At 45.1% G+C, this 24900-nt stretch overlaps 1 protein-coding gene across 1 annotated transcript in view; it reads right to left on the reverse strand.

Annotated features, from left to right (window-relative positions):
• Positions 1 to 24900, reverse strand: part of TFAP2E (transcription factor AP-2 epsilon) — a 40014-nt gene that overhangs the window by 12121 nt on the left and 2993 nt on the right. The window contains exons 3-4 of the mRNA XM_072610072.1: positions 24770 to 24821; positions 2652 to 2883 (exon numbers count right to left, since the gene is read on the reverse strand). Coding sequence (XP_072466173.1) covers positions 2652 to 2883; positions 24770 to 24821 — 284 coding nt within the window. The remainder of the gene's footprint in view (positions 1 to 2651; positions 2884 to 24769; positions 24822 to 24900) is intronic.

Genomic DNA, 24900 nt, shown 5'->3' on the forward strand with positions numbered 1-24900 from the left:
AACATGTGGAAAGCACTTTGGAAGCCTCAAAGTGCTACATAAATGATGGTATTATTCCTGGAGAGGCCACCTCCTACAGGAGGCTTTTCTGATTACTCCAGCTGCTACTACTTCCCTCTTCCCAATTACACTGTATTTGTTTTGTACACTTTTATATGTGTATATATTGTTTTTCCCAATAGAAGAAAATTCTATTCAGCTTTCTCTGTCTCTCTGTGTCTCTCTCCCTCTCCTCTTTCTCCTTCTCTTTCCTTCTCTGTCTCCTTCTCTCTCCTTCTCCCCTCTCCCTCTCTCTCTTCCTCCTCCTCCCCCAATCCTTTTTCCTTCTCTTTCTCTCTCTCTTCCTCTTCTTTCCTTCTCTTCCTCCTCCCCTCCCTCCTTCCTTCTTAGATTTCAAAACTGTGTAAGAGGAAGTGGGGTATAATGGATACTTAAAGTCCTAGAATTTGAGTCAGAAAGATTTGAATTCCTGACTCAAATACTACTTAGCTTTTTGACTCTGGGCAAATGTCTTAGCCTCACTTGGCTTCAGTCTCTTAATCTGTTAAAAAAAGAGGGGGCTGCACTAGATGACCTCTGGGGTCTCTTCCAGCTCTCAATCTATGATGCAATGTTTTTTTACTAGGGGATTGGAGACAGGGCTGAAGAGGGGTGGCATGTCTTTCTGTGGCCAGGCTAGACGGAACCCTCACAACATTAGAGATGTCCTGAGAATGACTCCCTATCCTTTTGGTCACTTGGGGGCCTTTGCCAGTAGAACCAGACAACCACCTTTTTCAGAACCTCTGCCCACCCCAATCAGGCCAGAGAAGATGGCTACCATGGGTTGTCATTTAAGGCTGTACCACCTCTATCCGACCTGTAGCGGGAGGCCAAACAAAGTGGCCCTACTCCCCTTTTGGGAGACCTTGATTAACTAACTTACAAGCCAGGTCAAGTTCCTACTCCCAGCATCCCCAGTTGGGCTCAGATCTTTACAGCAATGAACAGGAACAGAGAGCAGTCAGCAATGTCTGCACCCTGGTAGAAACTCTGGGGTAGAATGCCCTTTTCCTTACTCTCACCTGGGGCCAGCACACACATTCCTGCCAAGACACATTCCAACCTATATTTACCCAGTGCCAGCATATACTCCTATGCCCCTGGTATCCCCCATCCCTATATGTGGACACATGTAGCCCACACATACCATACCCCATTCATGGGCACACATATGCATACTGGATATATAGATACACAATCCATAGGTACCACTCTCCCCATCCTCCATATATGGACCTATATAGGCCCCACCATGCATGTATACACACACACACACACACACACACACACACACACACACACATACACACATACCCTCTTCATGGATGCATAAGACTCATCAATACCCTTCAAATATATAAATACAGGCACATTCCTCACAGTTACATGAGCACCCACAACTCACAGAAACACTTTTGCTGGACCTTACAAGTCACCTTGTCTCTACTACACAGATATATGGAAATGTACACAAACTGGGTACACTTCCTACAGGTGCCTGGGTTTCCAGGAGGACATGGAGTATGTGCTGTGAGAGAGAGAGAGGAAGGGAAATGGGGAGTCGTGGTGTGGAGAGTCACCTGGGTAGCCCTGGGGGGCGGTCTGTCATGCTCTGCTTCCCTTCCATTAAAAGACTCCTTTCTTCCCATTTCCCCCCTGAATTCCAGAGCTTTTTTACTCACAGATGATTTGATTCAGAATTATTAAGGACCTTAGAGATCATCTAGTTTTATCTTCTCGTTTTACTGATGAGAAGTAGAAACCCAAAGAGTTGACACTCAAGGTCAACTGGTAATAATTGGCAAAGCTAGGGTCCAAATGCAGACTGACTTCAAATCTGTGGTTCTTGGTGCTGCACCATGCTATCCCCCCCACCTCTCTTGCTTTTCTCCATTGGCTGCCTCAGCCAAGTCCCTCCCTCTTTCCACATTTCTCCTCCCCCCAACATAATCAGCCACCAGCCTAGACTTGTGTGGGAGCTCTCCAGATAGTAGAGGCTGGGCCAGCTGGGGCCTGTCTGCAAAGCAGCTCACAGCCCCTACCCACCTATCCTACTACTGAAGCAAGATTGGTCCAAGGAGGAATTTCCTCCTCTCAGTGGGACTAGCTAAGGGTGAATGAAGCAACACTGGAGTCAGTATATCTGAGTCTGAATTCTTATTCTACTATTTACTTGGCTTCATGACCATTGACAAGTCCCAACCATTCTGAACCTCTGTTTCTCCATCTACAAAATGGGTATAAACATTCTTGTACTATCTCCTTTACAGTGTTGTTGTGAGGAAAATGCTTTGTAAGCCTTACAGTATCATAGGTATGTACTTAGGTAGGATTCTAAACTTGAGGGTAGAAAAAGAAAGGTAAGAGGAAGAGGAGAGAAAGAATAAGGGAGGGGAGAGGAGGGAAGAAGAATTGATTATCTACTATGTGCTGGTCACTGTGCTGAGCACTTTACAAATCTTATTTCATTTGATTCCAACAATAGTGAGAGAGAAAAGGGATCCAGCTCAGAATCAGTTCATGTCTTTTGCCTGGGTCCTGCCCATCAATAGTCCCAGAGGACCAACCCAACCCAGCCCAGTCTAATCTTTCACAAGATTTTTTTTTACCTGCGCAAGACACCCCCAAGGAGGGAGGCATTGAGACACTCTGGGGGTGAAAGCCTTCTCTGCACTTCTCCCACGGTCACCTTGTACTTCGAGGTGGAGCTGAGCAGGGAGAGGCGACCAGGTACGGAGCAGAAGACCTCATTGGGGTTAGTGACCACACCACTGACCAGGCTGTCCTTATTCAAGGACAGGGCAGAGATGGCACTGCCATTGGCTTTGGAGGGGATGGGCACTGTAGGAAGAAGACAGAATATTTTGAAAATGTATCCTGGGCCTGAAAAACCATCATCCAAATTTGTACCCTCTCCCCTTTTCTATCCTCTCCAACTCACTCACACCATTTCCTTTGCTTAGAATGTCCTCCCTCTCTGCCTCCCTGTTGAATTTCTACCCATCTCTGAAAGGGTGGCTTAAGTATCTTCACCAGTATGTCTTCCTTGATCTCCCTGGTTAATTCTACCTTTGCCTTCACATGGCACTTAGGGTGTTTGGGATGTTTGATTTTTTTAGACAGGCTACTTATAGGATCATAGATTTATAGCTGGAAAGGGCCTCGAAAGTCATCTAATCTAGTTGCCTTCATTTTATATATGAGAAAACTGAAGCACAGAAAAGTTAGGGAATTTCTCTAGGGTTGAATAGTTAATAAATGGCTGTTGGGGTTTGAACTCAGATCTTCTGGTTCCAGATAACAAGCTATTTGATAACTCCGGAAGAGAGAGTGAGGCTGATGACTTTATGCAACTCTGCCCCTCTTTAATTCAATTCACAAGCAAATGAAGACATAGCCTCCTGATGCCACCGGTCCTCTTTGAAAACAAAGGATGGACTGTAACACTTCCACGACACCACACTGCCCCCTCTCTAACTGGATTACCGTATATTATTGTCTTAACCTCCAATTAGGCTATGAGCTCCATGAGGAGAGGGATTAAGTCTTAATGATCTTTTCTCTCTGAACACAGTTGGCAATTAAGAAAGCAATGAACAATCCTAATTTCAAAAAGCTTTTCTCCATCTCTTCAGAACCCAGAGGGCGCCCAGACCCCTCCCTTCCCACCTGCCCCGGCCCCAGCCTATGACTGCTTGAGTCCCCTTGGGGTGGGAATTGAAGGTTTGCCCAGTGTTCATATTTGAGGGTCGATGTTGGGAGTCCACACTAAGCCCTCAGCATCCTTTCCAAGGCCTGGAGAGTTAGCCTCATTCTCTCTTGACCCATTCCAGTCAAGAGAAAGGGCCACATTCCCTGAGACACTTAAGTGTCACAATGTTGGCCCTGGAATGAGGAAGTTCTGAGTTCAAATCTAGCTTCAGACATTTACTAGCTGTGTAACCTGGGCAAGTCACTTCAACCTCTGTTTGCCTCAGTTTCTTCAGCTGTATAATGTGAATGATAAAGGTCCGTACCTCAAAGGGTTGTTGTGAGAACCAAATGAGGGGCTTACAAAGTGCTTTAACACAGTACCTGGCACACATAAATGCTTCCTTCCTTGCCACTGGCCTCCAACTCTGTCTTTCTTGCCAATTTTACCTGGCTATCTCTAGAATCTTAGGGAGAATCTGAGACCTAGGCGGATAGCATGGCCAATCTCCCTTGCAGGAGTGTGAGATAAACCCCACTGGATACTCACTCCCACCCCCACCCCCTTTTCATTTGGGTGGTTCCTGCTCATCATAGCCAGGGAGGTGAGAAAATGGGAGACGAGCAAGGAAGGGCTGTTCACAGGGGTCTCTATTTTCTCTTCTTAAGACTGGTGTGCAGAGCCATCTTCTTGTGCCAGAACCTCAGCCTTCCCAGACCTTGAGCCACCATCAGATTCTCTGTCCTTTGTGACAGAACCAGCAAGACACACAATCAGGCCTCAGTGGAAGGGGGCTCCCAAGACTCCAGGAACCTGTGATTCTCACCTCACAAAGTAAATTATTATTTTGCTAAGGAGGGAAATGTAATTGTTTTCCTTCCTCCTATTCCTTCCCTGCAAAAAGCAGCAACTCAGGTCCCCTCCCAGGGTCTGGGATGGGTATGGGGGAGGGGAATAGATGGAGGAAAGCCTGGGAAGGGGAAGGGAAAGGGTGAGTGACAGAGGGTTAATGAATAGGTGCTTTGAGATCCCAGAGATGAAAGTGGCAGGAGAGGACTGCAGATGGTCACTTGCAGATGAAGAGTTCCTCAAAACACCCCCTAAATGCTGAGGCCCCAGTTATTCAGGCCAAGAAAGGGTGGAGAAGGGGAGGCACTTATGTCCTTTCTCACAAGTAGTGAAGATATCCCTCTCACCCAGTCTTTGTGTCCCTCTGCTTTTTCCCTTAGTCACACAGGCTCAGGAGAAAAACCTAGGAAACTGGGTTTCCTGGATCTCCTCTGCTGAACTCCCCACAGCCCCAGGGAAAAAATGTTAATGAGCAGTTTAGCGCTTTGAGATCACTGAGATGAAAGGGCCAAAGAGGGCGGGTGTCTGTGTGGGGTGGCACCCTATATTTTCCATAAATTAATTTAATCTCATCTTGCTTTGGGGGTGGGAGGCAAAGACTACCCAAGCTCAGCCGTACCCCCTACCCTGTTGCAGGGGGTGGGGGTGGGGAGGACTGGAGCCCTGAGGCAGGGGATTTCCCAGAAGAGTTGCTGGCCCCCAAGCCTAAGCCAACACCAGGATGCCAGTGAATATGGTATATTCAGTGTCTGCTTCTCTCCCCAAGTCCAACCCCCCACAACTGAATTCTGAGTCCAACACTGCGCTTCTATGCCCAGACCAAACTCTATCCCTGTGGGCTCATCCTCCAATGCCTCCCAGAGGGAACAATGGATTCTCAGCCCCATGACTGTGACAGCCCTTCTCCCTGTAAGCTCAGCCTGCCCCTAGCTCAGGGACCCTTCTCCATCTCTACCTGTTTCTCTAGGGCTCAAACGAAGGGCCTCTCTCTCTCTGAAACCAGGGGGACCCCAAGACACAGGAGGTAGGAGGGGACTCCCCCACTGTGACTTAGGGCTATGTGTCCACACAGACCCAGGGATACAGGGGAGCAGATGTAGGGACTCAAAGGCATTCAACATCATTGTGGAAACACACCAAAGAATAGAGGCATGAACCCCAGGCTCATGAGCCAGGCACCCAGGAAAAAACTGAAGACACAAAAACCCCATAACACCAACATTCCAACATGGGGCACATGGACTCAGGAGGCACACCATCTGAGGGGCTATGTAGAGAAAAGGTCATGGGGAGGACCAAGAATCAAAGTCCATAGTGAGTTGAGGGACTTGAAACAAGAAGAGAGAGGGCACTGGCCAAAGTTTTTGCTAATCTGGATAATTCCCTAGTCTCAGGACAATCCTCTTTCTCTCATTATCTTTTAGAAGTGGAAACCCAGGCTCCAAGAGGCAGAGATCAAAACACCTTGGACCTTGGCTCCATGTTGGGGGTAAGGAGGCAGGGTAGGCCATGGCAATTGAGGAAAAGCTCGACTGTCTTCCCAGATTGTTTGGGTTTCTTGTTTTCCATTTTAGCCACTGACAAAGAAGCCAGGATTCTGTCCTAACCAGCTCAGGCCCACTGTGTGGGCCCCCTTGCTTGCTAAAGTCTTGCTATAGTAAAACTAAAGTGGCATAGAGATGGGTTGGAGTGTGGAATCTTAGATATCACCATCCTGGCTTCTTTGTCAATGGCTCCCAGAGACACAGACAGACTTACTTATGATAATATCATAGGAGCATAGCTGGAAGAGATCTCAGAAGTCATCTAGGCTTACCTCCTCATTGAACAGATGAGGAAAGTAAGGCCCAGAGAAGTAAAATGACTTATCAAGGTAGTGTGAGACACAAGGCAGGATTAGAACCCAGGTTCTCAGATTCCAGAGGCAGTACTCTTTCATTCAGGATCACAGATCTAAAATTAGAAGTGACATCAAAGACCCTCTTGTTTAATAGAAGGGGAAGTTGAGGCTCAATGACATTAAGTGACTTGCTCAAGGCCCCACAGATAGTAAGCATCAGAGTAGAGGCTGTGAACAAAAGTTGCTGGGAATAGCAATTCCCCTGGGAGTTCTGAAGCAGATGATGCCTCCCTTCCAGGCATACTTCAGGTCCAGAAAGGAAAAGAAACTATTTTACCCAAACTGGGGGTCATCCTAGCCTTAGTTTCTCAATAAATAGTTGAAGGAAGGGCTGTAAAGGGTGGGGGGAAAGAAAGATGGAAGCCTCTTCCCAAACTTCTTTGTGCTGCTACAGTCTGTAATTTTTTTCAGTTGTGTCCTACTCTTCATGACCTCATTCGGGGTTTTCTAGATACTAGAGTGATTTGACAATTCCTTTTCCAGCTAATTTTACAGATGAGGAAACTGAGACAAACAGAATTAATTGATTTGCCCAGGGTCACACAGCTAGTAAGTGTCTGAGACCATATTTGAACTCTAGTCTTCCTGATTCCAGACCCAGCGCTCTATCTATTGTACTACCTAGTTACACTCACTGATCCCTAACTGTCACACTCTCCAGTTCCCCTAGTTTCCCATGATCATTGCCCCAAATTCCTCCATATTATCTCAACTCCACTGCTCACCATCTCCCAGCTCAAACCATAGTTCCCCTAACTCCCCCATTTACTGTCCTCCTACTCCCAACATCCTCCACTGTCTAATACTTGACTGGTAATTGTTACCCCAGTGGACTAATCCAATACCCCACTGTTCCCTAAATCCTCACTCATTATCTCTTAATTCCTCCTTACTTTCCTCCAGCTCCCCAATCATAGTCCCCCGAATCTCCTCCAAAGTCACTCCACTTCCTCCCTTTATTTCCACAATTCCCCCACTATCTCCAACTCCTCCTCCACTGTTTCTCAGCTTCTGCTTACTCTCCCCCAACTCCCATCTCACCATCACTCAATTTCCCTCACTATTTCCACAACTCTCCCATTGTCCTTCAACTCCTCCCCATTATTGCCCCCATTTCTCATCTATTGTCCTTCACTGTCCAGCTATGTCATTGAGGTGAAGCATTGGAAGGGTTCTCAGAGACCAAACTAGTCCAACCAATTCCTAACTAAGAATCTTCTCTCCAGCACTCCCACAGAATGGTCATCCAACCTCTGCTTGAAGAGCTCCTTGGTCTTTGTAAAGAAGCATTTCTTTGCTTTGAGCCAAGCTAAATCTGTCTCTGCAGCTTCTACCCACTGCTCTTGAAACACCTGAAAACTGCTGTTCTATCCCTCTTCCCTCTCTTGATTATTCTCCAGATAAAAAATGGCCAATTCCTTCACTCAGTCCTCACATGGCCTGTTCTCCAGCCCTCTCACCATCCTCTCTACCCTCTTCTGGACATGTTCCACCTTGCTGAGTACTCAGAAAGTGACCTAACCACAGTAGAATATAGTGGTTATAAGAATAACAGCCAACATTTATATAGCACTTATTATGTGCCAGGCACTGTGCCTGTAAAGTGCTTTACAATTATCATCTCATTTGATCCTCACAACCCTTGGATGTAGGTACTATTATTATCCCCATTTTACAGATGAGGAAATTGAGGCAGATCGAGGTTAAGTGACTTGAACTTAGTCAGTTGAACTCAGATCTTGCTGACTCCAGGCCCTAAGCTCTAGCCACCACACTGCCCCTATTCCCTTCCTCATTCTAGATATTATTAAGCATTTCTTAATTCCATCACACACTGAATCAGTTCAAACAAGTCTTCCAAGGTTCCTCTGAAATCATCCCTTTCTTCATTTCTTGTAGCATCATGTATTCCATTACATTCACATACCATAAATGTGTTCAGCTGTTCCCTCATTATGGCACCTTCTTATTTTCCAGATCTTTGCCACCACAAAGAATTGTTCTAGTATTTTTGCACCTCTAGATCCTTTCATTCTTTCCTCTCCAGGCTGCACTTCAGAATTTCTACCATGCCTCAGAGTTAGGTACCTTTCCCTTCCACCACCATCCCTTTTCAGGCTCCTTTTATGTGTTGTCTAAAACTTAGAGAATATAAGTTTTTTGAGGTTAGGGACTGTCTTTCTTTCTGCTTCTATCTGTTTTCCCAGAATTCACCACAGTACCTGGCCCACACTCAATAAATACTTGCTGACTATTAGATTTTGTGGCTGCCATGTGACACAATTGATTTCATATCCTTTTCACAAAAATGGCCATCTATCCAATCTTCTTTTCCCTTATATTTATTTTTTAGTCAGCGAGCATTTATTTATTTTTTCTCATTAAATTCAATTTTATTTCATTTTCAGTTCTGGATTCTCTCCCTTCCCCAGTCCTCTCCCATTGAGAAGGCAAAAAAACCAAAACCACACATCACAAATATATATAATCACTCAAAATAAATTCCTGCATTAGATGTTGAGAGAGAGAGAGAGAGAGAGAGAGAGAGAGAGAGAGAGAGAGAGAGAGAGAAGGAAGGAAGGAAGGAAGGAAGGAAGGAAGGAAGGAAGGAAGGAAGGAAGGAAGGAAGGAAGGAAGGAAGGAAATGAGGGAGGGAGAGGAGAGGAGAGGAAAATATGTTTCAATCTACACTCTGAATCCATCAGCTTTTTACCAAATGGAACAGAGAAGGTAGCAGAGGAGTAGGTGGGAAACAGTCACTCCCAGCAAAGAATTAGTTTGGATGTCTAAGTAAGAAATAGAATAATGAAAAGAGAACTGAATTAACCCCTTATGTGCTTCAGTTTCCTTCTTTGCAAAGAGGAGAGAATCATACATGTACTATCTAGCACAAAAGGTTGTGAAGGAAGCCTTTAAGCACTATAATTTTAGTCCTAACTTTGCCATGTGACCTTGGGCAGGTCTTTTAACCTCCCTCTTCAGTCTCCTTCTTCTTGAGAAAAGTGGAGGCTGGGGCAGGAGGGACATACTAGCCCTTTTAGCTCTAGCAATCTATGATTATCAGTGGGGATGGCAGGAATGCTTGGGCTAACTCCCTCTCACACCCTGCTATAGGTGCCTTCCACCACTGTGAATTCTAGTGAGATCCAAGAACAGGCAAAATAAACTGTCTTCATTCCTCCATGCCTTCACAGGGAACAGAAAGATGTCTTTGGAGCTTGAGGGAGAGGAGCTGGGAAAGAGGAAACACAGCAGAGACCCGGCATCCACACAGAGACCCCTGGATATAATATCCCAGATATAATACCCTGGAAAAGATACAACTGTCACACAAGCATGGTAACCCATGTCCACATAAATCGTCATATACTAATCTCAAGTTTTATACTCCAAAGGTGGCACAATATAGAGGGTAAAGCACAGAATCTGGAGTCAAAAGATTTGGAGAGTGTCCAGAGGAGGGCACTCAAGACAGAGCCTTGAGTCCAATGTCATCTGAAGATTCCGTGAAGGAGATGGGGATATTTAGCCTGGAGAAGAAGACTGAAGAGGGACATGAGAGTGGATCTGAGCAGGTATTAGTAGCCCCTGTACTCTGTCCTGGTCAGGTCACATCTTGGGCTTCAGTTCTGGTCACCATATTCTAGGAAGGACATTGATAAACCTGACAGTGCCAGGGAAGGGTGATCCGGATCAGTGAAAAGAACTGGGATGTTTAACATGGAGAAGAGCATTTATTAAGTGCCTATTGTCAGCCAGGCAGTATATACTAAGAGCTATGGGTATACCAAAAAAGTTTTTAAAAAAATAAAAAAAACAACAAAAAACCAATCCCTGCTCACAGTCTGGGAGAGACAGCATGAAAAACAACGATGTATGAACAAGATATAGATGAACAAGATATAGAACAAGATTGAATGGAGATTATAAAAAGAGAGAAGACACTGGCATTAAGCAGGATTGGGAAAGTCTTCTTCGTAGGAGGTGAGATTTTAGCTGGGACCTGAAGAAAGCCAGGGAAGTCAGAAGATGCATTTGAGGGGGAAGATCATTTTCAGTGGCTGTTCTGTGAAAAATGGATTAGATACGTTTTCCTTAGCCTCAAAGGATAGAACTGGAAGCAATATATGTTGTTGTATTGAAGCAAATTTTGGCTTGACATCAGGAACAAAACTTTCTAAGAGTAATAGATATCTGAAAATGAACTGGGCTGATTCCAGAAGAAGTGGGGTTCCCTCTGTCTAGTTATAGTTATAGGCATCATAGACTTAGTGCAGAGGTTCTTAATGTAGGTCCGCAGACCCGCAAAGAGTCCATGGATAGATTTCAGAAGGACCATGAACTTTATTTCAATAGAATTAGTTTCCTTCATACTGCTATATGTTTGATCAATTAAAAAAAACATTCTGATGGGTTAGCTATTCTCAGCAAAATAACAATACAAGACAATTCCAAAGGACTTCTGATGAAAAATGCTATCTATCTCCAGAGAAAGAATTAAGGAGTTTGAATATAGATTGAAGCAAACTCTTCTTTACTTTATTTTCCTGGGATTTTTTTCTTTTTTCTTTTGGTCTGTGTTCTCTTTTGCAACATGGCTAATATGGAAATATATTTTGCATACACATATATGTATATATACATATATAATATGTAATATATATTATATGTATGACACATATAATATATATAATATATTTTGCATACATGTATGTATATATATACATATATAATCTATAGCAAAGTGCTTGCCTTCTCAAAAGTGGGAAGGGAAGGGAGAGAGAGAGGGAATTTGAAACTTAAAAATTATTTTTAAAATGTTAAAAATTGTTTTTACAGGCAATTGAGAAAAAATAAAATAAAAAAACATTCTTTAAAAAATAACATTCTAAGACGGGCTTTAAGGTTAGGAACCCCTGACTTAGAGTTTGAGGAGAACTTTGATTCCTCTAGTTCATCTCTCACCTCATTTTATAGTTCAGGAAACTGAGGCCTAGAAAACATAATTAACTCACTCAAGATTGCACAGTCTTGTTAGTGGCAAAGCAAGGATTTGAAGCCAGGACCTCTGACTACAAATTGAACAAAGGTTGGGTAGATATTTATCTGGGATTCTGTGGAAGGGATTCTTGTCCAGGTGCCGGTTGGACTAGTACAGTGCCTGGCACATAGTAGGCACTTAATAAATGCCTACTGATTGATTGGGGGTTCTTAAGTCTTTTTATGTCATGGACCCCTTTGCCAGCCTGGTCAAGCCCAAGGATTCCTTCTCAGAATCATGTTGTTTTTTTAAAATATTCGTAATGAAAGGAAATGCTAAATTTTAGTTATAGGTTAGTGAAAATAAAGACATTTTTTTTCTCCATCCAAACACACAGATCCTCCAGAAATCTATCCATAGATCCCAGGTTTAGATCCCCTGGACTAGATTATCTCACAGGTCCTTCCAACCTGGACCCAGATCCAATCACTGACAATAGCCACATGACCACAAGCAAGTCAACTCTCTAGGACTTATCTACTAAGTAGAGAGAGTAATAGGACAGGGTTGCCCCATCAAGAGTTCATAGATCTTCCTCTAGTTGTATATGAATGAGAGACCCATGTGGTATAATTAGAAAAAGTGCTGGAGTTGAGTTTGAACTTTAGTTCTGTCTTCCAGCAGATCATTTCTACTCTCTGGGCCTCAGTTTCCTCATTTGTAGGGTCAATCATAGGATTCAGAGGTAGAAGTTATCCTACAGATCATTCAACTGCTTCATTTTATAGATAAGGACACAGAAACCCAGATAATGACCTTGTACTCAAGGTCACAAGGCAGTACATAGTAGATCTGGGATTCAGGGATCACAGATTTGCAAAATTTAGAGTTGGAACGTACTTCAGTGGCCATCCAGTCCAACTTGTACCCCAAAAGAATCCCCACGCTAACATATATTCCCAACAAGTAACTAGCTTTTGTCTGAAGACTTCTAATGAAGAGGAAGCTACCACCTTCTAACTGATTACACTTTGAGTCTGGATATTTAACCATCTAGCATACCTCTCTTCATATTTTCCATAAAAGTAGCATGAGGGAGTTTTTCAAATGCTTTAGTGAACTCTAGGTAAATAGTAGCTATTGTTCCCTTCATTTACTAATATACTAATCCTAACTAGAAAGGAAATTAGGTTAGTCTGGCAGGACTTGTCCTTGAAGAAGCCATGAGAACTCCTCTATCATCACTTCATTTTAAAGGTGTTCACTGACTATGTTTCACAATAAGTTCTACGGTTGAAGAGAGAGTCCCTGACCCATAGTATAAATATTTCAGTCTCTTTGTTTGCTTGAAAATCAGAAGGAGGAAGAGGAAACATTTTGCCCTATTCTGTTCTTGTATCACCTTTCCCATTCTCCATAATCTGCTAGTTCTGTCAGTTTCAATAGAATGACTTTTGGTTTTGAATACCCAATGCCTAGACTTTTTAACAAATTCTTCTAAAATTGAATTGAATTGAAAACCTTGAGATGTAGGTAAGCTGGGCTTGGTGACCATTAATAGTAAGGATGATGATGATGATGACAACAGTAACAACTAGCTAGTGTTTATGCAGCACTTCAGGGTTTGCAAAGGGCTTTACATATGTTATCTCAATTGATCCTTATGGAAGGATTTGAACTCAGATTTTCCTGACTCTAGGTCCCATGCTCCATTGATTACACCTTCTAGTTGCCTTTAAAAGCAACAACAGCTAGATCTCTACTTTTGTACTGACTGTTTTTGTTCTGCACTTTCTATTCTAAAGATTATTATTAGGTGGTGAAAGGCTAGACTGCTGGATTTGGAGTTAAAAAGACCTGAGTTCAAATCTTGCTTTAAGTACTACAGCTGTATGACCCTAGGCAAGTCACTTAGAAACTTAAAATGCTAGCAATTTTTTTTTTGCTTTCTATGGTACAGAAAACAGAAAAATTAGTTGAAAACCCTGGCTTCCCTTTGCTGTCTGTTTTTATTGTCTCATCAATCCTTAGCATCAGATTCTGTTCTTTCTCAATATAATTTAAGTCCTTATGATCATACATATCTCATGACTAGGAAAAATGGAGCTCTCAGAAAAAGAAACTAGCCCAAGCTCCCACATGGAGTTAGTGAAAGAGTTGGGGTTCAGAATGAAATCTTCTGATTCCCAAGGTACCACACTGCCTCAGGCACCCAGTAATTCTCCCTTACCAGGTAAAAGAGTTCCTTTGGGTTGTGGTTTCATGATGTTACCACTCATCTCCATGGTTTCTGAAACACTAAGTCATCTAGATCATTATAGATCCTCCCAACTTACCCTCTTGAGAGCCCCTTCAGTTTAATGGATGGAATGCCAGGCTTGAAGTTCAGAGACCTGGATTCAAATCCTATCTCACATTTTTATCAGCTGTATGATCACAGACAAGACACAAATTCTTAAAATTTCAGCTTCCTTGTCTGTAAAACTGGCATAATAGCACTTGTATTAGTAACTATAGGACCCTAGAAGATAGTAGCTCTAAACAACAGGTATTATGGCTGACAAATTTGCACCTCCTGCTCCTGTGATTCCAGTGATTCAGAGCCTCCCAGGAATACAGCTCCCTTCCCTTTTATCTTTTTCTAAATTTTTGTCCTCCATACAACTCTTCAGTCTCTTTCTTTTCTTGTCTCCCTTTTCCATTATGCTCTATGGAATCCCTGCTCAATTGTTAATAAACTTCCTTCTGTCTTAGATCTCTTATTTCATGGGTACTTTGCTTTCTACAGAATATATTGTATCTCTGGGCAACCTCTCCAGTGCTAGTTGCTCATTCTCTCATGTCCCATAATACACTTGGGAAGGGAGGATTAACTGGTTTTACACCCTGCTCCCCCTACCACTATAACTGATCAGTCTCTCTTCCCCTAGGAGTCACTCCATCTATCTATGTCATTTTGTCCAGATTTTTGTTACTGTAATCAAACCACCAAGTCATTCTTCTTAAATGGTTTATAATCTTTTTAAAAATGCTTTATTAATGCTTACTTTTAAACCATTATCCCTTCCCAGTGACTCTTCTCCCCCTTGAAACAAAGTACAGTTAAACAAATCAAATCAACAGGTTGATCATGTTTGAAAAGGTATGGCTTGTTCCTCATCTTTAGTCCACCACTTTTCTTTGAAAAGGCAGGAGACACACCTCAGCCTCAGTCCTTTCTGGCAAGTTTTTCTCTCCAAATTAGCCTTTGTTCTTATACTTATATACTCCCAAAAGCATATGTTGAGGAGAGCCTTGGTATCCCCATTCACTGGCACTCTTACCTCCCATGACCACCCACAGGGATGGTCAATACTTTAGCTCACCATCATCCATAAGTGGGCCACCTCATTGATTCTGGACTCAGAAATTCCACTCTAATTATAATCTCCCATCCTGCCATCTCTCTTTATGCTTCACTAACCCTAAACTTATTCCACAGCTTCACTACAGTCTTAAGAACCTTCATTTTCCTCTGTTCTCTCTTCTCCCAGTCCAGCATGCCTGCCCTGGTTTCATTTTGGTATTTTCTTTCTACACAGTTGTGACTAACTATATACTGTCCTCTATCTTTGGTTCCTTTTTCCCCTTGTCCTCCTTCAGGTCTTCAACTCTAAATTGCAACTCCATCCCCACCCTTCACACATCACCACCATCTGCTTTCTCCACTTAAACTTCAGAGCTACAACTCAATGCTGAAGGAAGTTACGCCATTATATTAACTTTATCCATTACAAATTCTTGTTACCTAATTCTCAACTAGATTTTTCACTGTTAAAAGGCAAAACTTTTTTTATTGACTGTCTATCCCACTGCCCTCAATAGCTATTCCAAATCTTCCCTCAAGCCCCCAATGACTACTCACTAATTCTGTCTCAGCCCATATTCTCCTATTTCACTGAGAAAATGAAGGTCATTGGTTGTGACCTCCTTCTTCTTCCTAACAATATGCTTCAACATGCCCCTACTCATTCTCTTCTTCATTCCTAATAGATAATAATGGTCAGCATTTATATATCACCTACTGCATACCAGGCACTGTACTCACTACTTTATAAATAATACCTCATTTGAGCCTCGAAACAACCCTGGAAGGTGGATGCTATTTTCATCCTCATTTTTAGATGAAGAAACAGAGGTTAAGTGACTTGATCAAAGCCATACAACTAGCAAGTGTCCGGGGCTGAATCTGAACTCAGGTCTTTCTGACTCCAGGTCTAGCACTCTATTTATCTGCCTTTCTTTAAGGAAGAACTGGTCCTTCTCCTAACCAAGGTCAACCTTCTCTCTAACCAGTATCCTCAATGGTATCCTCTCTAATCTCCTCCATGAGCTTGCCCCATTAATCATTTCCTTTTTTCATTTTTATTCTGTCCCTATCCAATGGCTCCTTGCCTGATGCCTCCAGACATGGCCAGCTCTCCCCTTTCCCCCATCCTTAGAAACCCTTCATTTGCCCTACCATCCTTTCAAGCTATCATCCCTCAAGCTAATTCCTCCCTTTCATTATTAAACTCTTTGAGAGAATCATCTACACTCTCTGCCTTCACTACCTTGACAACCTGTTAAGTGCTAAATCCAACCACTTTTTCTCAGTCCATATTTTTCTCTCCCTCAGAAGCTTTTGAAACTATGGACCATACCTTCTTCCTGGTTATTCTCGCCTCTGACTTCTCTGACACTGTTCTCATCTGTATCTCATCCTTGTTGACTGGTTGCTCATTTTTAATCTCCTTTGCTATATCTTTTATCTATTCTCTCATCCCCTCCTGTGGGTGTTTCCTTGAGCTCTGTCCCTGGCCCTCTTCTCTTCATTTTTTTGGGCTGAGAAGCTCCTCATTTTCCTCCTGGCTTCACTCAATTTGTAGTTTCTTCTCCACCATTTTTCCAGGAACCTCATCATTGGGATATCTTACCATCTTTTAAGATCCAGTCAGCTTTGATACTTATACCTCATCAGTACCCTCCACCCCTCTGATTGAAGGTTCCATGCAGGACAGATATCTTCTCATTTCCCACCCAGATACACTCATTTTGGACTTCTTTGACTTCTTCACCATGAGCCACACCATTTTCAGCTTTCTTTTGAGTGCTTCCCCCATTAGATTTTAAGCTCCTTGAGGGCCGGGACTACCTTTTGCCTTTCTTTGTATCCTCAGCACTTAGCACAGTGTCTGACACAAAAAAGGCACTTAATAAAATAATAAATGTTAATTGACTTTATTATTGATGAATCACATCATTCCTCTCCTCAATAAACTCTAGTGGTTCCCTATTACCCTAGTACTTATAATACGTCAGAAAATTGAACCACTTCCATTTGATTTGTCTTAGAGAAGATTCTGAAAATTACCTGGCAAGATAAGGTGCTTTCTTGAGCTGAACCACGACCCGCAGAGAGCAAAACTCTAATGGGCTGGCCACATTATTCAAATGCCAAATGTACATTTGCCTAAAAGACTGTTTTACAGAGAACTTACACAAGGCAAGCACTCACACAGAGGACAGAGGAATCGGTAAAAGGACACTCTCAAGATCTCTCTAAAGAACTTTGGAATCTGAGACATGGGCACGTCCACTCTGACATGACTGCCTCAAAGAAAACGCTATGCTCTATGAGCAAATCAGAATTTCAGTAGCTCAAAAAAATGTGAGATGTGCAAATTTAGATAGCTCCATCCCAAACGTTCATATGGACCATTTGTGCCCCAGCTGTGGTTGAGCTTCCAAGCTTGACCAGCTATAGTTGAATACACTGTACATTGACTTCCAAATCTTGATGTCATTTTGATCATCTTTGAGTACAAAGGACAACAATGAAATTCTTTTTATCATAAAACATAAACTCTGCCTGTAAACTCTTCACAACCTGACACCTTCTTACCTTTCCAGGTTTATTACACAGCTCCCCTTCAAGAATTTTATGGTCCAAGTCAAGCTGGCCTTTCTATTCCTCACATGGGATGCTCTATCTCCACTCTTCAGGAATTGGCACTGGCTATCTCCCATGTCTGAAATGTTCTCCCTCCTCCCATCTGACTCTTAGAATCCCTGCTTTGCTTCAAGGTTTAAACTCTTGAGCAGGGAAATAACAGGGCACCTCAAGAATATTGTTCTAAAAGCTGTGTGGAATTTTTATATGAAGCCTTTCCTGATACCCCCGCTACTAGTGCCTTTCTCTCAGAATATCTTTTAACTATTTTATGTCTATTTTGAATCTACTTATATGTGTGTTACAAGCCTTACAATTCAATACAAATACTAGTTGTTGTTGTGGTCGTTACATGGATGATCCAGAATCTAGATATCCAGCATTTGTCTCTCCTTTGAACTCTAGCTACAGATGTCAATTGCCTACTGTACATCTTCTGGAGATCCTGTAGGGATTTCCAACTCAACTAATCCAAAACAAAATTCATTATCATCCCCCAAAATTCTTCCCAACTTCCTATTGCTATTAAGTCTATCACTACCCTTCAAGTGACTCAGGTTCATGACCTCAGAATTAACCTTGACTTTTCCCTCTTTCTCACCCCCATTATTGAATTATTTGCCACATCTTATTGATTCTGCCTGTATATCTCATTTATAATCTAATATCCTAATTTAGGGCTTCATCACCTCTCAGACTACTTAAATATTCTATTGACTAATTTCCTTGCTTCTGGTTTCTCTTTTCTTAATAATAACTGGAACTTATGCTTAAAAATGGGTTACATACAGTATCTCATTTAAGCTTCACAATCAATCTGTGAGACAAGTATTATTCACATTTTTCAGATATGAAAACAGAGTGAGGTAAAGTGACTTGCCCAGAATCTGAGACAAGATTTGAGCCCAGGTCTTCTTGGCTCCAAGCAGAGCACTCTCTCCAGGACACCTCTGTGACTCCCTTCAAATTATGTCCCTTCACACACCTGTTAAAACAATCTTCCTGAGACACTGCTTCCTGAGCAGTCCTCTGCTAAAAATCTTCAGTGGCTCCCCACTACTCAGAAGACAAGATCCAAACACTTTAACCTGGTATTTAAAGTTCTCCACACTCTTGGCTTCCACCGACTTTTCCAGTACTTCCCAAACCCAGATCCACTCTCTCCACTCTCTCCACTCCACCCCCGAACCAGAAATTTTCTCAAGGGTAATCCCTCCACAGGGCTGAACCACAGCGATAAATCTCGGGAAGGAGTTCAACTCAGCTCAGCTCCATAAAGAGACAGACGAAAGTCGGGTCAGGATCACATGGAAAAACTGACATTTAGTGGCTACTTATTCCTGTAATACTCATACATGTTCACTCACACACCAAAATAGTCAGACACATACACACACACACACAGAGTCACACATTCACACAGTCTCACACTAACATATATACACATAGACTCATAGAGTGTTTGAACTGGAAGAGATTTTAAACTGTTTTTAGTTCAACAACACACTTTCACACTCGGCCTATTCAATAACCAACCCCGCAATGCCCTATCCTTCCCCCATCTCCTGCTCTCTTATAGATGGGGAAATCCGGGGAGAGGGCAGAACCCCTAGAGAAAAGGCCCACAGCCCGTTCCACCTTGCCTGGAAGGGGCTCAGGCCCAACCCCCACCCCCACCTCATTCCCCATCTCGAGAGGCAGGGAAAAAGAAATTCCCCAGTTTCTCAGCCAGAACCGCTTCCTCCCACCCCGCCTCCACCCCAACCCTCAGGGCTTTCTGCCTGCACGGGACCCCGGTTTATGTCACTCACTTCTCCCCCCTCTCTACCCTCCTGGCTCCCGCCCCCGCCTGGCCCGCTCAGCCGAAAAGTTAGCATGGGGACACTCAAGGTGACAGGACCGACCCAGCGCCACAAGACAGCCTGAGCACCAGCTGGTGGCTAGGGGGTGGGAGTGGAGGGCGAGGCTGAGGTCACTGGGCTGCCATAGGTCCCAACCCATCTATGCCTCTAACCCTATCTATAGCTTGGATTCTATTCGGGAAGGCAGGGTGAAGTAACTAAGCACGAGACCGAGAATGAGGCTACCTGGGTTCAAATTCTGACTGCTACTTACTAGCAGAACAGACCCCCGTGGTGGAAAACTGTGGATCTGGAGTCCGAAGACCTAGGCATCCGAACTCTTTCACCTACTACCATATGTCTTTGAGCTAGTCCAGACCTCAGTTTCCTCATTTGTACAGTGGTGGGTTTGGGCTCCACAAAGCCTAACTTCCCTTCCAGCTCTAATATTCTATGACCTCGTGAACGATTGTGCAATTGTGAGCAAGTCACTTAACCTTTTTAAGTCTCAGTTTCCTCATCTGTAAAATGGGGACAATAATAAAGGTTTTGTACATTTTAAAGCACTTACAGAAATACAAGGCAATGCTTTTATGGAGGGGTGTCAAGGAAGTGTGTGGGTGGGGGTGGATTCGTCTGAATCTGGCTTCTTACACCCTTTCCCTTCTGGCGCAGTCCCTCTACCCGCCGCATCCCTTCCCTCCGCGCCAAAAAGAAAAAAACAAGCACCCAGGGGAGCTCACAAAAGGCCTGTGGAGGAAGGAGCCAGGGGAAGACTCAAAGGAGATTGGGGCCCAAGAGCCCACCCGGGTTGAAGCTGAGTGCATTGTTAATTTAGTGGAAACCTCAACACCTCGAAGCCAAAGAGGTAAGGGAAGCCTTTGGGGCTGAGCGCTGGGCAGCCGCGGGAGAGGGTGGGCGGGACCGCGAGAGAAGGGCGCTGGTTTTACCAACTTTACTGGTCCACTAACTTTGACTGGGGGGTAGGGAATAGCTATCTCCACCTCTCCCTCTCCCCCACCCAAAGCTGTTGCACGTTTCTTTCCAGGTGAGAGGGGGCGGTGGCGGCCCTGGGGAGAGTCTGGGATAGGGAAAGCTCCGAGTGATCTTTTGCCAGGCCCTGGAGGGCATAAGGGGAGCTTCTGCTCTGGACCAGCCGAGCTTGGGGGCGGGGGTAGGTGAGTGGCAGAGTGGAGTAGGAGCCAGAAATGGAAGGCAGTGGAGGCAGCGGGAGCATGGCACGGGGACCCGGAGAGGGGACAGAGAACTGAGCTCAGAGCCAGAGTGTAAAGCAGGAGCAGAGGAGGCTGGAGGGATGGGAACCCACAGAAAAGCTAGGAGCTGGAGCCGGGTGCAGGAAACCGAGGGATGACATGGGAAAGAGGGCAGGAAAGGGAGTCAGGAACTGGAGCCCAGTGAGGGAGCAAGGAAGAAACCTACGCCCGGAGAAAAGACACCATCCAAGAGAGGGGGCAGGGATGGGAGTCAGGAGCTGGAGCCTAGTGAGGGAGAAGGAGCAGGAAGTAGCGCCCAAGCCGGGTTGCAGAGCCCTATAGAGGAGAGAAGGCAGGAGTGGGAGCCGGAGAAAAGCTAGGTTCGAGAACTAGGATGCAGGCGCCTGAGGGAGCAGGAATACGGGAGCCTGGGAAAAGGAATGAAAACAGGGAGTAGGTGCCTGGTGAGAAAAGGAAGAGCAGGAATGAAAGTCGGAAAAACGCCGAGAGCGAGTCGGATGAGAGCAACCGAGAGAGGGAGGCAGGAGAAGCTGGCATCGGGCGGGGACTCGGAAAGAGGGAGTCAGCCAGAAGCTGGAGAGGGAGCCCCAGGAAGAGATGGGAACTGGACTCTGAGGCCGAGGAGGTGGGGGAGGCTGGGAGAAGAGGACTCTCTCTTGGCCTCCTAGAGAGGGTTTCATTCATTCCTGGGGCAATTTAGGACGTAGGAAAGGACCGAGCGTTTGCTTCCTTCAGTTTTCTGCCCGCCCGCATTTCAGCACTCCAGGCTCGAGTTATGGAGACTTTCTGGAGAAGGCCATAACCGTCAACGCTCAGCATGGTCCCTGACACATAGAGGGCACTTAGTAAATATTTACTAATTGATCAAAGAATAAAGTAAAGGCCTGTATCTTGGTCCCTCCCTGTACTTTACCGGTACTTCTCTTCCCCTTCCCCCTGCCCACCGCCCCCGCCCCAGTCCATTGCCCGACCCCGATCGCGCCCAGCGACGCTCCCTGGCCATCTGTCAGTTACCAGTCTCGACCCACCCTACCCCCTCGCCAATACTTTCAGAGACGCCCCCTTCCTTATGTAGCCTCTGAGGAGGCCTCTAAAACCGCAGGAGTCTGAGCCCCGAGGCTGGAGCTGAAAGTGGGCAGGTGTGTATGTGTGAGTGTGAAAGTAGTAGAGCGTGTATGCTTATGGATTTGGGCGTGTGTCTCTGTAGGTGCTATTTGCTGAAGAGGAGAGGAAAGCTTATTTCATGCTTTAAAATGCAAAAACACCATACTGTCCTATAGAGAGGCTCCAGATTTTGGAGTTGAGAGCTCACATGACCTTGGAGCTGCTGTCCAACCTTAGAAACTCCAAAAATCCAGATGAAGTGCTGTCTCCATCAGGATCCTTCCACACACAAACAGACCCTAAGGCAACCTGACACACATAGTCACACCCCAAAATCAGCATATATGGACACAATCATTGGTCAGTCACTTACTGTTTGTAGTCCCAGAAGACAAGCCAAGGAAAGTCCCTGGAGATAAGCACCTAATACCCAAACATTCTAGAGTTGGACACCCAATATGGAAACACACAAGGACTCAGTTCCAAATCCCCCAAACAGCCTAGAGTCTCTGCTATTTGGTGCCAGCTAATCACACTGGTTATGAGAATTAAGAGGTCTTTCCTTGTTCCCTACTTTCTCTTCTCTGCCAACTCTCTTAACCTTCCCACTTTCTGCCAAGGAAAGGAAGACCCAAGGGTGCAGACAGTGAGTGGGCTGGGAACAAAGGATTGCACTGGAGCCCCTCTCCAAGACTGCGCGTGGGACTCTTCCCAGAGATTCCAGGCTAGGGACCCAGTATTCAGGTGCTAAGGGAGTCTGATAAAGATCTTTTCCCTTCAAACATCTCACCAAGCAGGGACCCCACCCACCAAAGACCTGCCTAGAAGAAGCTAGAAATCCTCAGAGATCCCAGGGCCTGGGCCCTGGGCTTTGGCAGAACAGGAAGTTGGTTCTCGAGTCCACCTTTTAGCTTTGTTCTGCTCTCCTGGTGCATGGGAGTGTGGGATGTATGTGCGCTTGTTGCGGGGAGGGAGATAATTCCTATACGTGGCCTGGAGACCCTATCCTCCTTTCTCTTCGTTTTAAGGAGGGTAGACCATTCCCTCCCTAATAGTCCTGAGGAGGGAGAAGGTGCTCTGCTCCCGGCAGTTGAGCTCCCCTGTACTTTCTTCAAATTCCCTGGGCTCCAAAGGACTAGTAGGGAATTTGAGACTTTTCTCAGGAGGCCAAACCCCTGAGCTGATGATTCCCAGCCTTTGGCAAGTGACTGACCAGAAGGCGACCATAGTCATGAGGATGAGAATTCTCCCTTCAAACAATAATATACAATGCTTTCTGTCACATTAACACTTTACTAGAGCAGTTCTACATTGTGTAGGATTGTTCCTATTAATGACAGAACGGAAATCTTCCCAAAACCCCTCTGTCCCCTACCAGGCCCTGTGCCTCTAGGACACTCATATTGTTGCTAAGGAAATCTTTCAGGGATCTGGTTTCTTTCCTGTCTTTCCAGTCAGTCAATGAACCCAAAGCTCCCTATCCCCAGCTTCCCTTCCCAACCCCCTCTCATCTCCTCAGGGCCTGACTCCTCTCTGGGCCTGATTCCACTTGGTTTCATGCAAGCCCAGAATGTCCTACCTCCAGACTGAGCCTGAAAGAGGGCTTGGTCCCATTTCTCACCTGGAACATATTCAGGAGTAACCCACCCTCTTTCCTATCCCCTTGGCTGAAACAGAGTTTCCCAGAGAGAACAAGTGAAGGGCAAATCCAACTGGGAATTCACTTGATTTGAAAAACAAATAAGAGTCCAATCCTCTGGGAGAAAGAGAGGGAAGGTAGGAAGACAGACAGAGCAATGGCTTCCCTCTTTAACTATATTCCCTGCTCAGGCAGAGAAAGGAAAATCTAAGTCCCAGTTCCTCTCACCTCCCTTCCTATTCATTCCACTTTAGGCAAAATAAATCTCCCTAAATCTTACACTTCTTTCCAGTTTAGTATTTCCTCCTTTTAAAGTGAACTCTTCTTCCCAGTGTCCTGCTACATTCCTCCTCTCCCTTCTCCCTAGCATCTCACACTTCCCTTCTCCCTGCCTCTAGTCCCCTCTACCCTCCCTTCCTCTATCAGCTCTCATTCCTCTTTCCTTTTTTCTCCTATAATTCCATTGACCACGACCACACTTTCCTGCTTTTCTCTTCTCCCCAAGCCATTCTCTTCCATCACTTCAGCCCTCCCTCTTCTCTCTCTTCTATGGTCCCTCCCTCCTTGATCGGGCTTGGGCCACCCCCCGCCCCTTTTACCTCCTTGATCTGCAGCTGCTGTCATAGCCCTACCCTAAACTCTCCCAGACAGAAACATAAAGAGGGAGGTTATTCTGCAATCCCCAAAAGGCGCACAACACCCCCCCCCCCTCCACTCACACACATCAACCCTCAAATTTAGCCAAAATTAAAAAGCTGTTGGTTATTGGGTAGTAGAGAATTACCTCTGCCTTGTGGGGAAACCCCTGTGGCCCTCCTTTCTAACTCAGAAATCTCTGAAATCTGCTGGGAATCCCACCCCCATCCCCTGAGGAAACTGGGAAGTGACTTAACTAGTTCTGCAAATTAATTCCAGAGACAGAAAATCGATGCAGCCCCACCTAGCAACCCCTGGAAGAGTCAAGCAGCCCCCCTGGGGCCCAACCCTCAGTTTCAGTCAGACTTGGGCCAGCACCCTACTACCAGCACCCAGTGCATGCTGCTCCCCTCCCCTCCCCCCAACCTTTACAGAGAACCAGGCTGTAATATTTTTTTACAGCATTCCTTCTGGCAGACCCCTCCTTACGGTACCCCTTGGCCCAAACCTCTAGACCACAGCACCCCTCCAATTAAATAGTGATCTATTGGATTTTTAAGTGCCTTGGTACAGGGCCAAGAAGAGGGAGGGGGACATAAGAGGATCAGGACCTGAAGGCAAGCAGCCTTGGGTTGAGGAGGGTGAGGTGAACAAGCAACCCCGGTGCTGCGAACAGGGGCTTTGATCCACGACTTCAGCGCTGAGGGAGGACCCAACACTGGGCCCAACACAGGGAAGCTCTGGAACTTAGAACAGTCCTGGTCACTTTTCTTCAAGGCTGGCCCCAAGTCCCAGCTGGTGTAGGGGCTTCCTGCCTATAGGCTAGGTGCCTGAGGCACCGGCCTCCCCGGTCTAACCCGTCTGTGGGCTGATTCCCTACCTTTCTTGATCACGGACTGATCGAGGAGGCTCATCCCAGTGTCGTCCACGGCCTGGTGCGGGAGGAAAGAACTCAGGTGGGGAAGGGGCCAGGGCTGGCTGGTCATCTCCCAGCCCCTCCAAAGCCCACCA

This window comes from Notamacropus eugenii, chromosome 5 (genome assembly GCF_028372415.1).
Source record: "Notamacropus eugenii isolate mMacEug1 chromosome 5, mMacEug1.pri_v2, whole genome shotgun sequence".
In the NCBI taxonomy this organism is placed as follows: domain Eukaryota; kingdom Metazoa; phylum Chordata; class Mammalia; order Diprotodontia; family Macropodidae; genus Notamacropus; species Notamacropus eugenii.